General features: G+C 39.1%; 1 protein-coding gene across 4 annotated transcripts in view; it reads left to right on the forward strand.

The window, feature by feature from the left end:
• The window catches only part of DSCAM (DS cell adhesion molecule), a 462,695-nt gene that overhangs the window by 65,465 nt on the left and 379,659 nt on the right, over nt 1–17,571 (forward strand). For all 4 annotated transcript variants that reach the window (XR_012058288.1, XM_030283877.4, XM_072935732.1 and 1 more), the window contains exon 3: nt 2,919–3,065. Coding sequence is in view for 3 of the 4 variants with exons in the window: in XM_030283877.4 (XP_030139737.1) it covers nt 2,919–3,065 (147 nt within the window). In the remaining variant the exon portion in view is untranslated. The remainder of the gene's footprint in view (nt 1–2,918; nt 3,066–17,571) is intronic.

Genomic DNA, 17,571 nt, shown 5'->3' on the forward strand with positions numbered 1-17,571 from the left:
TGATTGCACAGCTTTTGAAGATCTTTGTCTAGCTGCTTCAGTTAATTAAAATATTCAAACAAACAAACAAAAAATTGTCTGGGAGCTGACCCTTGGCAAACGCAAATCCTTGGAAGCTCTTTGATTTTGGTGGAGCTGTGCTTGGCTTTTCTCAGAAGAGAGCAACCTTTCCTCTGGAGATTTGTCTTCACAGGAATCTCACAGGGAAAAAAAACTGTGAAGAGTTAACAAGTAGATTTGCCTGAGACTTTCTTTTTAAATAATAAAATGCATTCTCTTCTTCTTAACAGTAAGTTAACATTTGGAGATCTGTAGTTTGTAGGCAGCTGGGAAGCAAGAATAAAAACCAGGTTTCCATGAAATTTGTGTCTCATTAAAATTTTAGTCTAGGAAAGTGGGTTTTCTTGCACAAGAAGCATCCAGTAGAAGCAAGTTATCATGTTATATATATGGGGAGTTCTATGATGGTCTATGCTTCTTATGAAATTATTTAGTTGTCCATAAAAGAAACACCCTTGAAAATCAAAGATTCATATGAACACATTGTAACCAACTTTATGTTTGAATCTCCGTTCTGGTTTTTGAGCTTTTGGTCTGTCTGATTTTACTGTCTTGGATTTGAGGGCAAGTTGTCTGGCAGAATTATATTTAGAGACAACATAACATTTATTTTTGTCTTCTCTGGGTTTGTCTCCATTTTGTCTCCATACTGTGTCTCCATTTTGAACATCTTTTGGACAGCATTTTTTTCCCAGAATTGCTTTCCAATTTTTAGATTTCTTAGATAAACTAATGTGGTGATACAAAGGAGGCAAAACTTGCAGTGCTGCTGGCTAAGGCTCTGCTCTGTGTTCCTTTCAGTGTAAAACATTCATCCATGGACTCCAAAACAAGACTTCTCCCTCTGCTCGAGAAATGAAGTTTGCAAATAAAAAAAGGACCTTGGAAAAAGACTTTGCTGTTGGTAGTGTAGGTGCTCGGCTCAGAAGTTAACTCTTTTTTTTTTTTTTTTTTTTCCTGATTTCTTCCTTCCAGTTGCACTCCAACAGCAATTGGTTTCCTAAGAATACAGAAGAAATCAATGGATAATCTGGTCATAGCATAAAGACTAATATGGTTCTGCCCATTCTCAAAGTCAGCTTGAGAAAGTCTGGAGCTCATTTACCCCTTTTCCCAGGAATATGGGCAACAGATAGAAAAATTCCAGCTCACAGATAATTGTAATTGTGGTTTTGCATGGAATTTGGGATATAGTGCAACATATATTCCCAAACTCCTCTCAAAAAATCATAACCCTCAACCTGGACACCCAAACCTAACCCTCTTCCATGCCAGTCCCACATGGGAGTTAAAGTCTCCATTTTATCTTCAAGCTCTCCTGTGAAGTCATGGCAGTGAAGAGTCTATTATTGTTTTTTTCCTTTAGAAAAGACTGACATTCTCGTATAAATTAACGACCTGGAGACTTGGGATTAAAAAAAAAAAAAAAAGTAGAAAAAGTAAAAATCAGCAATTAATTAATGGAAGCTGTCACAACCATGATCTGGAAATATCTGAGGAGCCTCGTAAATCACAATAATGTAAATTTTTTAAAGCAAGGAAATGAATAAACTTCTTTCCAGTTTTTGTTCCCCGCATGGTTTCTGTGTTGGATTTTATTGACAAGATCAGTTGGGCAGATTTTCAAAGGCCTTTCCTGGGAATGATGGTTGGAGCAAGAGCACAGGCACAAATAAGCCTTGTTAAGATGATCCATGTGCCATTACCTGGATGTAGGACAAGGTCAGGGGACTAAAGGTGCTTATAATATCAATTTAACAGTCACAACAGAGTTAAGAATCCTAACCTTTGATTAGAAATCAGTTATTGCCTTTTACAAACCATTATCTTGTAATAGAAAATGGATATTTTTTTCCTTTTAAAAAAGATATTTAATTTTTAATTAAACTTATTTTCAATTAGAGCTTCTAGAAGTTATATTGTTCCAGCAATATTTGGGATGGAGAACTTCAATCTTAATTTTTGCAGTGGTAACAATGGACCTGAAAATTTGATGCTGTTTGCATTTTGTGGTTATATTTCATTACAACTTCATCTCATCCCAGCAATATTAGTTTAGTGTGGTGTGAATGATTTTTCTAGTTGTGCTTTTATCCACCTTGTCCATCCAGTTGTTCTTTTTTCTCTTTTTCCATTAAATTAATGATTTCAAACTCAAGACAAATACTATGCTGATTCTAAACATTTTTTGCATCATATTGGATTTTATAATAATGTGGGTTTTAAAATACAATTGAGGCTTTGTTTCTGGTTTTTGGTTTTTTGGTGGTTTTTTTGTTTTGTTTTGTTTTGTTTTTCCCCACTAACTGGTCTCTTTCAAGGCTGGTCAATCAAACGTAGCTCTCTTCTTACTCTCATTTCTTTGTGTTCCTGACACATATTTCCTTTTTTCTTTTTGTCACCTCCATCAATTTTCTCCTTTGGTTCTCACTTCTTCAAAATCCTAAATGACACTGACCTTCTCTTCTCCCCTCTGGATGTCTAATTCACACACAGCACCTGCATGTACCCCTGTGCTCTTTGACAGAGCACAAAACCCTTTGTGAAGGGAAATGTGGCTGAGGAAAGTGCACAAATAACATGAAACACAGCACCCTTTACCCACATAAATATACAGTTCCTACCCGAGCCTCCCAGAATTAGGTGAGGAAAGAACCCAGAGGAAGAGATGGAGATGCTGAGGAAACAAAAAGATCTGGGAATGATTTTGTATCAGCGTGTAGATGTGTGGCATTCACTGAGATGAGAGCTCACAGCCCGATGATGGGGGCACTTTGCAAGGCTGGCAGAGGCAGCAGGTGAGTTGTGGGGCTGCAATTCATTAATTTCTTTCCCAAACCCTCCTCTCGTCCCTGCAGTTTTACGGGAACCCTATACAGTCCGTGTGGAGGACCAGAAAGCCATGAGAGGCAATGTAGCAGTGTTCAAGTGCATTATCCCCTCCTCTGTGGAGGCATACATCACTGTTGTCTCATGGGAGAAAGACACAGTCTCGCTTGTCTCAGGTAGGCTCTGATGGCTTTTTATTATTTTTTTTTCCCCATCTGGAAATGGCAGAGATGTTTCCTGTTTTTTTTTTTGTTTTTTTTTTTTTTTTCTCCCCCATGAAATGCCTGATGTTTACTTTGGTTGGATTCTGAGTGGGATGTCATTGCTGCATCCCTGTGACTGCGTGTGTGACATGAAGGTTTCAGACAGCCCTGCTTTTCTAGCCTGCTTGAGGGGAAAATAACATGTTTTTTTTGTTTTATACCAGACATAAAACCAGCTTTCGGCTGCTGTGGCAGTGGGTTTGCATTTTAACTTTGATAAAGAGCTCCTGCAATGCCAAAGAAATTTGAGTGTCATAAACATGTGCTGGGTTGTAATTGTTTTTAGTAGTGATGTTACTCATGGATTAGAAGAAATCCCGAATCTAAAGTAGTTTGGTTATGTTTAAATGAGGTATGTAATCAATATTTATAGTTTCATAGCATTTTAATCCCAAATATCTTCACAGATAACAGTGGAGGCTTCAGCACTGCCATAAGCTGAAGTGAAACAATCTGTACTAAAGCAGTTATGTACATTAATCTATTTACTGACAGAGGGAGAAAATGTGAGGCATTGTTCAGGAATTTGGGCAAAGAAAATCTAACATTTTAATGCATAAATATTGTAAGAAATTTATGGGAGAACAAATAGGTAGGAGAAATATTTTCAGTATAGTACGTATCTGAATTATATATAATGCAGAGTGCAGCTGTTGTTACACATACAAATGATTTATGTGTGCAGAAATTGGAAATGTATTGTTCCAGGGCTGTGCAGGATGGAAAAAAAAATAGTTTGAGTTAAATGTTGTACAGTATACTCAGGAATATGTTTGTATTTATGATGCTGAAGTGTGTGGAAATGTTTCTGTACTCCTCCTCAGTGTATTAATAATTTTTATTTTCTGACAAATTGTGTCATTGATGGCAATACCTGTGTCTCTATATGGCTCCTATTATAGATTTAATTTCTCTCCATGTTTTACTGATTCCTGACATCACCTTGAAATATTTTTTTCACAAATTATAATTCAAAGACATTTCTAAGCATTTAGTAGATATTTAAAACCCATGTAATTGATGATCTGTTGTTCTATGTTGATAGTGTACTGTCTAAGCTTGGTAAATTCACTTCTCTTGGATTTTGATAATATCATAATTTTTGGTCATTGAGTAACTGCAGCTGGGTGTGTTTGCACAAAGAGGTCTGGAATATCTGAATTGCCAGCACAGGTCAGAGTTGTATTTAATACAAAAACAAACTTTCCATTATTCTGTATATATTGATGCAGAATTGTGCTTTAGTTCTCTAAACTATGGTTGCAAATATTTAACACAACAGTGGATGGATGTGTTTATTTTGCTTCATCTTAAAATAATCTGCTACATGGTGCATGTACATCTGTATGTGTGAGTCTTGGCTGGAAGAAAAAACATTAATTTCTTCATGATTAACTACCTTCATTTTTTTTTTTCTAAGTTTATGCATTCTCTGTTATAAGAAAATATGAATCTTTTCTGTGGAAACATAGGCTGAGAGGACAAAATCTGAATTCCTTCTACCTCTGTGATATCTGAGAGTGGCTCAATCTTACCTTCACCCTGGAATCAGGAGCAGGGGACACCCAGGTCTCTGTATCTCTTCTTTAGGGGAAAAATAAGGCTCCTCTTCACAACATTATGGCTGCCACTTACAGATAATTTATTTTCAATAGCTTATATTGGTTTTAATCCCAAATTTGGGGGGATAAAACAATGTAATAACATTTAATTATATGGATCTAAATCGAATTTTTTTTTCCTTAATGGACCCTCTGACAATGGTTGACAAGGCTACAATCATTACAAATCTATTACAAATTTTAGAAAGTTTCTTATCTCACAAGCCCTCAATTCTGCAGTTGGGAGTTTAAATGAAAATAAAACATAGTTCATCAGAATGGATGCTGTAAAAAACCCCATTTATTGTATTTATTTTTTAGTGTGCAAGACCAGATTCTTGCACACAGGAAAGTATTAGAAGCTATTAAGTACTGGAGAATATAAAATTCTCATTTATTTCCTTTCTTTCCCTTTCCCTTTCCCTTTCCCTTTCCCTTTCCCTTTCCCTTTCCCTTTCCCTTTCCCTTTCCCTTTCCCTTTCCCTTTCCCTTTCCCTTTCCCTTTCCCTTTCCCTTTCCCTTTCCCTTTCCCTTTCCCTTTCCCTTTCCCTTTCCTTTTCCCTTTCCCTTTCCCTTTCCCTTTCCCTTTCCCTTTCCTTCCTTCCCTTTCCTTTCCTAAAAAAAAACCAAACAAAAAACCCTAAAAAGCATGATGTTTTTACTTTTCTAGGGTAAAAATATCCTGCCTTTTCAGAAAGAGAGTTTTAGCAGGGTGTTCCTTTATTAAAACTACAATGTTTTTGGCCTTGCCACAGTGTGCTGTCCTGGGCACATCTGTATATTTGGTTTTCAGGGAGCACAGTGATGTCCACAGTAATCCAAGTGTGTAATAAATAGAGCTGGGCAAGAGCATCTTCTGTTTCCTGGCTGCAATTTCATGTCATGCCTCCAGGTTATTGTAAAGTAATTGGGAGTTGAAACATATTAAGACCTGTTACCAGAGCTTTTCCAAGGAGTATCCCAATAAATCACCCTCCATGTTCAATAAAGGGAAAGGTGCCCATGTTTGGAGCCAGAAATACCAATTTCTGTAAAGCTTCCATGTGTAGTCTGGAAAGGTGTGCAGGGGCTTGTCTGTCTGTCAGGAAACAGTTGCAGAATTGGGGTTTTGCTCCTACACTTTCTCTTCTGATGTGACAGAAAACCTGAGGCCAAAAAGATTTTACAGGGTCTCCTCTAGGGGCAAAGGTAGCACGAAAAAGGATTTTTAAAGCAAGGCAAAACCAATTATTTGGATTAATCTATTTTGAGAAAAAGCAGAAAACACTGAGCTCCAACAGCAAATTCAGAGAAGTCTTTTCCTACTGGAAAATTCCATTTTGAATAATAATGGTGAGATGGCATATTCAGCTCTCTTCAATGGATACAGCTGTTTAACAATCAAACTTTGCAGTGGTGTCTGACAAGCTCTGAAGTGTCAGCAAAATTAAGGATTGATGGTAGCTCTGAGAAGTCTCAAGGGGCTCACAAAGTGCAGGTAACTGCTGTAGCAAGCTCTGCAGCTGCAGCTACAGGGTCTCTTTTCCTAAAATCCTTATTTTCTGAAGAATTTTGCATTGTCAAATGACTTAAAACTGAGTCTGAAATTAATTTGAATTATAACAGGGAGATCAAGGCAGTGCAGTTTGTGCTTGTACCCATAACCAAACCTTACGTGTTTTTATTAATGGCACTAAACATAAAATCTAACATCAGCCTAGAGCATCATGTTTATCCTAGAATCACCCTGGAATATCTGATGGATAGCTGCACATGGCTTGCTCAGAGGTCAAACTTCCTTTCCCTCTTCCTGCTTTCCTTCAAAAACCATTTCCAAAGAAAAGAGACTTTTGAAATCAGCTTTGTTCTGACCTTGTGACCATTAAAAAGCAGACTAATCCCTACAGGACCAAAGACCTTAGCAATGCTGAGTTTTTTGTAATAACATCCAAAAAATAATAAAAATAATGATAATTAAAAAATAAAAATAATAATCCCATGGGACAATAGGAAAATGCCACAGCACAGATTGTGCTTCTGCTCCTGTTGAGCAACTGTAAGGCAGAGGGGGGGGTCAAATGCTTGGCTCATTTCTTCTTCACACACAGAACTGTGAAACTGGACTAGAAAGGAAAGTGAAATAACTGCTGATTGGGCTGTGCCCAGGTGAAAGCACAAAGCAGAACCCACTCATGTCTTAATTAGTCCCGGGGAGAGCAAAGGATGGGTGTGGTTATAGGGGAAGGAGGGCGGAAAGGGATTACTGGAAGTGAAGGTCAGTGGAAGGGATCAGCAAAGAGAGAAGAGCAGAATGAAGAATGGATGTAAACAAAGCCTGAAGAATTAATTTGGGTCTGTCTCTGCACTCTGTATTTCTGATAGGAATGCCTCCTGCCCTGATCATGATAACTGCAAGGGATTTTGAGTTTTTCTGTGTTTCTGAACACTGCCAAGAGCAGGATCGTGAGCAGGTTCGTGCCGTGACCTTTCTGAATTCCCATTTTCCTGTCTAATGGCACACCATGCAAGAATCTCTCTGATTTACATGGACTTTGACTGCTTAAAAAATAAAGTAGAAAAGGGGAGAGACAGATATGGCATATTTGAGTGTGCACTGGCAGAACAGCAGCTCTGAGGAAAGGTGGGCGAGCATGGATGGAACATGGTTCCCTGAAGGAACCCTGTGATTGACATGCTGCTGACAAGTGATGAGCCTTCCAGCCAGCCTCCTTCCATCAGCCAGGAATTAGTCACACTGGACCACAGCTTGGGAAGTGTCACTGCTGTACACTGACCTACATTTGGCCTAATGAATTGCATTATTTATTTACACACAGCTCCTCAAGTCTTGTCTTTAAAGGACTCGGGGGCTCTTGGATCTCTTTCTGCACAAAGGGCTTTTCTGAATGCTGTGGTTGGCAGTAAGCAGGCAGAGTTTGCCAGGAGTTCCCACGTGGTGACATCTGAGACAGCTTTGGGCTCTTCTGGGGTTTGGAGATTGCAGCAAGGGCTCCGTTTGCACAGGGCTGTTTTTCAGCCACAAGGTTTGTAAACAGTGCAAGAAAAAAACAAACTCTTTATGGAGAGGGGTCCTGTGATCAGAATTAGATTATTGCTGGTGACCACAGGGATTAAGTTTGACTGAGGCTGGGTCTAGTAGAGATGAGCAATGATATTTATTGCTTTGTTCTGATGTCAGTGCTTAACCACAGCTGCCAAAACCCAAGCACTGAACATATATTTAACCTATGTCCCTGAATGCTCTACATGCAAGATTTCTTCTGGTTCCAGGTGGAGTGAGGCGAAGATTATATTTTTTTAATGATTAAATACCAGCAACATATATAAAATTTTAATAAATCTGCATGTAAGCTACCGTCTGCCAAAAATGTGTCAGTGAGGTTTAATTCTTCTCTTCAGAGTTGTATCAGAACTCAGAAAACACAGCAGGCAAATCTCTCCATGTGCTGAACTTCCTTCACTCCCTGGAAAGCTGATGGGAGCAGCATTCAGCCACGCTCAGGTCAGGCTGCAGGTTTGCTGTTACAGGAATGTATTTTCTGAGCTTCCTAAAGTGCACTTGCCCATCTCTAAAGACAATATATTGCTTAATCACTTTCTCTTTCAGCAAGGTTATTTTCCTGAGGGACCTAGAAAAAAAATATTTACTGCATTATTTAAGAAATGTCTCGTTTTCCATGTTTTTCCTGTGAACTCTGCTCTTTTAAGAGGACACTGTCTTATAGTGCCAGAAAGTGGAGATGGTAAAAAATCAGCACTTTCTGCTTGTGCAAACAATTTTCACACTTTCCTCTGTTTCATGAACTAAAATTTGAGTGAGGCCGCGTACTTCAAACAGTTCACTGAAGGAAATTATAAATAACAAGCAATAGGACAAGAGGAAATGGCCTCAAGATGTGCCAGGAGAGGTTTAGGTTGGATATTGGGAAAAATTTCGTCACTGGAAGGGTGGTCAGAACAGACTGCTCAGGGAAGTGGTGGAATTGCCATCCCTGGAAGTGCTAAAAACACACCTGAATGTGGCACTTAGGGAGATGGATTAATGGTTGGACTCACTGATCTTAGAGGTCTTTTCTGACCTAAGCCATTCCTCTGTTTTCTCTGGGCTCCATTTTTGCTTCCTATTGGAGTATTTTGATCGGGTGAATAATTTTAAAGTTATGTCTCTGGTATGGGTAGCACTGGATGCAAGGATTTCAACAGCCTGGTGGGAGTCAGGAGTTGGGAGCCACTTGAAGAGATGAAGATGGAAAGCATCTGAGTCATGTGTCAAAAATCACATTTTGGTAGCAGAGAGGAAAGTGAGCAATGTGGTTGTAGCACAGTATTTCCCTGGAGAGGGAACTTGTGGATTTTCCTCAGTGTGACTGGATATTTTGGCTGGTCTGAGGGCAGTGAACAACGGTGGCTGTTTGTGAGAGATGGAGGAGAAAAAGATGTCTGAGTGGGATGTTGTGGTGGTTAAAATCCAGAAAGTCAAAATGTGCTCTGTCTCACCATACCCAGCAATTTTAATTCTAATGGGATTCACAAATAGTAGCAGTGGCTTTGACATTTCAGTAACGAAGCATGTCTAGGAGAAAAGTGTATCATATTTTTTCTTTTCCCTCTGTTGCTGCTGAGTTTAGGGCAGCCCTTTATTTCCATCAATGGGAGGGATTCTTTTCCTCTTCTCACTTTAAAACAAGCCAAAATAAAAGCCTCAATCCCAACAACCCCTGAATCTTCTTTCTCACTTTTTTTCCTCAACTCTTTAATTTATTTCCTCTCTACTTAAATTAAAGCATGTGAAAAACTTGATTGGATTCAAGTCCCCTTTAGAATTGCTTTTGCCTTCTTGAGAATTGAACAGAGAGAGAGAGAGACAGAGAGAAAAGGATTGCAAGTCTGCTTCTGGGTAAAAGCTTCAAATATTTATTTTCTTATGATTTATGCCCTTCTCTCTCTTTCCATCTCTGTATCCATCAGTGTGTGTATACACACACACACACATATAAATATATATATATATATATATACACACACACACACACACACACACACCTATATGGGCACTTATCACATCTCTCCATGGGCCTGAGGCTCTGTTGGACCATGCATAACATTATCCAATCTGATGCCCAAACTGTTCTGTTTTACCACCTTGTTATTGATGTTGCCAGTCATGAGGACGTTTCTTTCAGCATGGTTGAATTCAGTGACACAGTTAGTCTTTCACTGGAAATATCTGTGTCACATTATTTTCTCTCCAGATGTGCTTGAAATTTCTTTCATTTTCCTGGGTGAAACCCATTTTATGACCTGGCTAGCTTTTTCTATTCCCCATGGTTTCTGTAATATTAATTCTCTCTGGGGCTTGAAGAGCCTTCAAATAAATATGGCCTGCATTTAAATGAACTCAATGTTTACCAGCTCTTTATTAAAGGTGAAATAAGAGCAGACTGACTGCTAACCTTCCCAGGTGTTCACTCAACATTCTTCCATTTTGTCTTTGCTCTTGTTTCACCATTCTTCAGGCAGTTTTTTGGTTCATAGATTTTTTTTTTTTAATACCTAAGGCAATATTTTTATCTGTTTGGTTTAATTGCATGATTTGGGGTGGGGGTGTCTGATTTTATACAGAGCAAAGCTCAGTGCTGTCAGCTTTGGTATCAAAATTCTGTAAACAGGGACATGCTTTGCTGAATCAGTGTGCTGGTTTTAGGTCCAGTTTTATGATTTATTTTCATTTTTGCTTTTTGAAATAGCTATTGTGGCGTTGTTTTCTTCCTTATAAATCTCCCCTGCCAGGAGTGTGTGATCTTGTCACCTTCCTGAGCGGCAGTGGCTAAGTAGGTGACCACACTAAGCACTGTGTGCTTGAGGTTTCCCATCAAAACCCAGCCTAACCTGAGCCAACACCAATGAGCTGTGACAGCTTTGATGTGAGGGGACAAAACTGATGCATGAGATTCATTTTAATGAGTGTGTGCCTCTCTACTGGGAATCCTTTCTGGCTGTGGTCGTGGTTTAGCTGCACTCTGAGGGGAGCAGAATGGCAAAACTGCCACCAGCTGTGATTTTCAGGTTATTTTTAATACATCCAAAGAGATATCTACAGGTGACATCTCAAAAAAACCCAAAACAAACAAACAAAAAAACCACAAAAAAACCCCAAACAAAACAGAAAAAGAATATTCTATTGTTGTGTGTTGTACCAGGATACTGATTTCAATTAAACATCATTCTGGAGAGCAGTGCTACTAAGTTGATAAATCCACATTTTTTTTTTTTAGGGTTGTAGATGGTCGTACAGTGCTCATTTGATTTTCCCTCCCTGTTGAGTCCAATTTTAATTGAGAGGCTCATTAGAAGAATGACTCATTAGAAGGAATTGGAGGTGTCTTTCTGGTAGGGCTTTGTTTCATTTGCTGTGACATCAGTGTTGTACCTGGGCTGCTGATCTGCAAAGCCACATTTTAATTGCATGTGAGTTTTCCCTTTGGAAGAAGGTTCTGATGGAGGCCAGGTGACCTTTTAGTCAGAATCAAGTGAAATTTAAAGCCTGTGATCTGGTGTGTGAGCTCAAGCTGTGCTGAGGCAGATGCTCTGACCTGATGCAGAAAGGTGGTAGATGCAAAATCGAAACGTTTTCTGTTGTGAGCAGTTGCCAAAAATACCTAGAAAATGTAAAGCCAGTGAATTTTTTGTAAGAGTGAGAGTACAGTAAAAAGATTAAATTGTTTAGATGTTCTCTACCACCACCAAAATTGCTTTATAATTGTGATTACTGATATTTTTCACAGCAAGAGTAGCCGACCAGTTTTTTTTTTGGTGGTTTTTTTTTGTTTTTTTTTCTTTAATTATTTTTAAACAAAATAGGGTTTTTTTTGTTTAAAATAATTTTGTTTCAAATCCTGCCCGTTCTTGCCATCCACTCAAGCACTGGTGGTGTTGAATGAGTTGAAATGTTTCCTGTGGGCCATTGGAGACCAACGTGATGCCAACGCTTTCAGCTGCCAGAGGAGTGTGATCCACAGAGACCTGTCAACAAAAGCAGGTCAACAGGATTGAGCAAGGCAAAAAAAATCAATAAATCTTTGAATTAATCATGCAGCTGCCAGGGAGAATTATGGGTGCATGAAATGAAGGCTGTAGGTATATGTCTATGGCAACTTATTCTCTCCTACCTCATTGTGTCCTTTTCTGTGCCTGCAGGTTTTCCTTTCCCTGCTGCCACCTGAATGGCTCTGTGTTTATTTGGATACCTTCATGGATTACTCACCGTTCATTTTAAAGTAACCAATTCTGTTTTGATTACAGAAATCCCCCTTTTCTTCCTCTCTGTCTGCACTGTCACTTTTCTCACCGTTGTGTGCACTCAGTGTGAATTAATCCCAGGATTTCACCTTCAGGATTGCACATCTTGTGCAGTGAATTGGACTGAAAGGCACTGCTGCCTGGGTGAGCAGAGGAGTTAAGAATTCGTGCCAGTGCAGCAGGTGAGGGGACAGCCCTGTGAGTCCTTCTGCAGCAGCAGGGCTGGGGAAGGAGCCCTGGCCAGCTCTTCCTCCCTGGGCAATGCCCAACTCTGCCTCACAGGCAGATGTGGCCACTGAACACCTCTGCCAAGGAGGATGTTCCACACTCTGCTCCCTGGAGCTGGGATGCAGCCATGGGGAGCTCAAAGGGCAGCTCAAGGAGCAATTTGACCCTGGCACATGCTTGGGAGGGATGTGTGGAACTGAGAATTCAGAGGTGCATCCTGTGTGTATCTCTGTGGCTTCAGCTCTGTGCTTTCATTCTCTCCTCCTCCAAAGGATTTATCTCTCATTGCAGGGCCCTGCAGGGATTGTTCTCAACAACTTCCCCATGCAAAACTCGAGTGTTTTCCTGCTGCAGCTTCTGGGTAGCAAGAGAGGATGGGAAATGAATACCTCAGCATCTTTGAATCTTTCATTGTGCTGCAGATGATGCAGAGGTCCCTCCTCCGTGCCCAGCTCGGCTCCCCAGCTGCAGAACTTGGTCCTGCACCATGCCAAGGATGCCTCCTTGGCTCCCTGCCCAGGGACCAGTGCTGGCTCTCCTCCAGCTGGGGTGCAGCCCAGAGCTGGATGCTCACTCTCCCTGCAAATTCAAATTCATTTTCCTCTTTCATCCAGGGCTTTCTTTGCAAATAGACGCTGATATTCATAAAATCCCCCAGAACAATTGCCCTGCTACTTGTGGAAGGTCAGGGCAGGCTCTGTTCAGGGATTACATATTCCAGCTGACACACAGCACTCTGGTTTTCCAATTGCATGCCTAGGGATTTTTTGGTTTTTTTTTTCCTAAAGGTTTTTCCCTCCTTCTCCGTTAAAACAGAGAATCAAATTCCTGACACACTCAGAAAACACATTGCAGTCCAGCTGTGGAGGTGATTTTTGAATTTTTGCACTAACAAAGAGACAAACAGATTATAGCTTTCTAGAGGATGCAGAGATTTATATACTTTTTTATTGTTGTTCTCCTTTTGTAAAGCACCCTGCTGGTTAAATACCATTGTTTAGTAAACCCACATTTTATTTCTTTAGAGAGACATAAACCATAGGAAAGTAAAATTTTTTTTCTTCTGATATTTGTCTTGCAACTGATCCTCCAGGCAATACCTGAGTGATAATGATGGAAGAAATATTTCCTTCTCTTCTTTCAGACTCACATTTGGTTTGTGCCTCCAAGAGTGCATTTTCTGTACTGAGCACTGAGAATCCTTCCATGTACTCCATTTTCCCATCCAATTTAAAACTGCTTTTCACAGAACACTGACTAAAATGTATTTGTTTAAAAACTAAAAAGTATTTCTGATATGAAAAAGGAAAAATGATACCATCTGAAATGCTAAAAATCACCATATGGGTATACACAACTAGACAGTATTAAAACTCATCTCTTAAATGTGCAGAATATTTTGCAGATTTGAAAAAATAATAAAACTATATCGATACTTTCAACCAAAGAAATGCTCATTATATTCTTCTAAAATCAAAACACTTCTGTAAAGTAAATTTTCAATATAAAATTTCACAGAAGTCTCCATAATCACTGATATTTTTACATGTATGTGCAACAGAATTGAAAATATGTTGATTTATGCTATATAAAATACCAGTATATAGTATTTATATGTAAAAATTTATATATTATAAAAATTTATTTATTTTTACTATAAATATATAATACATATATTTATATATTTATACTTGAAATATAATTAGGAATGTACTGCAAAATAATAAATTGTGGAAGCAGCTGTGGATGTAGTGGTTAGCTTAGGAATAGAACAGTGGGGATAAAAGAAAACTGGAAAATAAAAAAATGCTGACCCTGAATTGTATTTAAATGGAGAAGTCTTAGGGAAGAATCCAGAGGAATAAGAGGATTGATCACCCACATAATACTTTTTGTTCTGCTTAAATGTTTATTGAATTCCTAAGTGTGCTGAATATCATGAACTCCTGGTGCTGAAAACAAATAAGACATTATTTTTATTGGAAAAATTCCATTAGAGCCACAGAAGCAAAGTTGATCTGCTTTTCAAAATGCACATTTATGACCTGCTGAAAGGCAAATTCAGGGCTGGGAAGCCAAAGTGCATCTGTAAATAAGAGGTGATGGGATAATGTGTGCTGTGTCACTGCAGCCATTCAGCAGTTTTATAGAAGGGGTGAGGAAAAGAAAACCCCTCTAAATGTCAACAGCCCAGCAAGACCTTGTGAGATGCTCTGTGTGCTTCCAAAAGGGATTGCAGAAAAAGAAGTTATTCACTGGATTTTGGCCTTCCTTTTCTTTCATGCATCTTCTCCTTTCTTGCATGAGCTCTGTTTATTATTAGGATTTCTTTGCCTCCTTATCAATGGTTATTCATAGCACATTTTAGAGCTGTATTGTTTTTCAAGTGCTGAAGAAATTCTTCATCACAAACTCTGTCAAAAATCAAGGGATCCTTTATTTCTGCCTGTCTTGCCATCTCTCTTCCTTTATGAAAAGCCCAAAACCCTCTTTTTGGTTAATTGGAATTATCATTCTCATTTTACATCCAGGAAAACTGAAAAGCAAAGAAACAAGACTTCCTCAGTTTTCTCATTGCAAATGCTCCGTCAGGATCTCCTAAAACTTTATCCTTTCCTTGGATCCATGGTTCCTGTTTCTTCCCAAGTAGCAAAATATGAAATGAAAGAGATTAATTGGGAAGGAAGCATAGGAACCCTTGATAAATTCTAGGACTGTTTTATATAATCAGTAATAACTTCAGATTTGTGTTTGTGCAGCTCTTGTTGCCTTGGTCTGGAGTTCCCCGTGTGAGGAGGGGGAAGAGGAAATTCAGTGGAGAGCTGGGATAGTTATACACTGCTTGTCATTAAAAAATGCTAAAAATAGTTAGCTAAAAGAAGATAAAATGTGTTGTCTTTCGTTGTTGTTGTTGCTTTCATTCTGATTTATTTTCTCACTACATCTGATAATAAATTGTTGGAAGGAATTGACAGGAACAGAGGACCATAACTATGAATGCCCTACATTTTCCATATCCGCCACCCCCAGACCTTCATGTTTTTTTAATTAATGAATATTAATTGCATTTAGAATCAAAACTCTCTTCCTCCTTACTGTTTTGATGAGCAAAATTCTTTTCTCTCTCTTAGGATTGATATCCTTTGCTGCCAACTACTTTATTGAGAAAAATGTGTATGTATTTTGGTTAAAAATGCTGTCTTGCTTTTGAAAAAGTTATATTTCAGCCAAAACAAATAAATAAAAAACTGCAAGGGATGCAGAAAAATCCAGAACTTTTCCTTTCAATATTTTCACAATTGCATATTTTCTTCTTTTCATTTCAAAGTGAAAGCTGTTTGAAAATTACTCATGTAATTCTCTAGGAAAAAAATATTTATTAGGATAAAGAAGTTGTGTGGGTTTTTATTGATTGCTTGGTTCCATTACCAATCTTAGCAGGTTATTTTTATTGGCCTGGTTTTTGGTGGTTTTATTAGTTTTTTTGTTTGTTGTGCTCCTTATTTTTTTACTTTCCCCATGAATTCCTGTTTTGGGAGAAGGAGTATTTTGAGCTAATTAACATATGGACATTAGCAAACTCTGTCGTATCCAAATAGGATATTTTCTGTTGGAAAGAAATTGCCAGAGCTCAGAAAAATTTTGTGTGTAGCCATTTAACCACACCATTTATTCGGGATGCCCTTCTTAAATAAAATCAATGTTAATTTTGCATTTCCCTAATGGGAGCCTATTAAGCTGAGTACACAGGCATTTTTAACCTCAGACATGTTGCAGGGGCAAGTCAGCGCTGGATTTAATCTGGTGTATTAATGAGGAACAGGGAAATTCTGTGTCTGGAAGACTTGGTTCCTGGATTGGAAAGGTTCAAACACTTATAATTCACCCAATATCTCATTTACAGTTATTATGAAGCAACATTTAATGCTTCTGTTCAGGGTTTTTCTCTTCTGGAGTTCACAGATGCCCCTAAAATAATAACCTGGGTTGAAACTTGGCTCCAAATTATTTTTATTTGAACAGCAAACAATCTATTAAGCTACTGACGACCTTTCAAGCCAAGAATTTCAAATCAGTCTGTGCTAGCTGTATGACTGAATTCCAACTGAATATAATGGAGCAGGAAACTAAAAGAGCAGGGAAATAAAGAGTAGTTTGGATTTATTATGATTTGGGAAGTGGCTTTTTACAAGGAAGAGAGTAATCGAGCTCAGAGTGGAAGAGTGACAAAACGTGTGGGCAGAAATGAAGTGCCTTTGTGCTCCTCACACTGTCCTCAAAATCTCAAAATTAGTTTTTTTTTGTCCTGTCACCCTGGAAGCATTGGGGAGACACTGAGGAGAAGCAATTAAGCCAGGTCTCAGCACAACCAGCTGCTTCTGGCACAGTCCAAACGTGTCCATATGTTCCCAAAAGAAGAGGGAATGTTTCTCTCTACTTCTGAAACGCCAGGGGAGAGGTCAAGCCATGAGTGCTGCAGGCCCAGAGAAACAGGGGATTCAAATAGAGTTGTTTTCCACTTGAAACCTTTCCATTGGAAACTTGAATATTTACCATTTCACACACAAAAAAAAATGTATAAATTCCCACTTCCTTTTTTCCCAATCTCCCAGTGTCATTCACCTCCTTTGTTAGAATAAGTCTGAATTTAAATAAAATTTGTGGTAACATCATCCCCACACCCTCTAATTAATGAAATTTTAGAAAATGCAGAATGTCTGCAAATGAGAAATGAGAAGTTGTGGAGGGAAAGGGGTGGGAAGAGCAAATGGTCGAGGTGTTCTGAAGCATTCAGTAACGTAAAGACGGAGGGGAAAGGTAGGATAAACCCACCATATTATCCAAATTTTCTTTTCCCTTGTGTGTGCATTTTGCCTGGAAGAGCACGTGGGAAGCAATGCTGGGCAGGGGCTTAGGAGAATTAATTCATTATTTCTATGAGTTATTTCCCTTTGGCAGCCCAGTGCTGATTCCAAACTTTGTCACCTACTGCTCTGTTAAATCAGCATATTTCATCTCCTGATTCTCCCACAAAAAGAAGCAGCAGGGTCAGAGGGAACGGCCTCAGGCTGGGCCAGCAGAGGCTCAGCTGGGACAGCAGCAGCAATTTCCCCATGGAAAGGGTGCTCAGGCCCTGGCAGGGGCTGCCCAGGGGGGTTTGGAGTGCCCATCCCTGCAGGTGTCCCCTGGAGGTGGCACTGAGTGCTCTGGGCTGGGGACAAGGTGGGCATGGGGCCCAGCTGGCACTCCATGGGCTGGGAGGGCTTTGCCAACTTTATTGGTTCTTTAAT

The sequence above is a fragment of the Taeniopygia guttata genome, chromosome 1 (assembly GCF_048771995.1).
Source record: "Taeniopygia guttata chromosome 1, bTaeGut7.mat, whole genome shotgun sequence".
Classification (NCBI taxonomy): Eukaryota; Metazoa; Chordata; class Aves; order Passeriformes; family Estrildidae; genus Taeniopygia; species Taeniopygia guttata.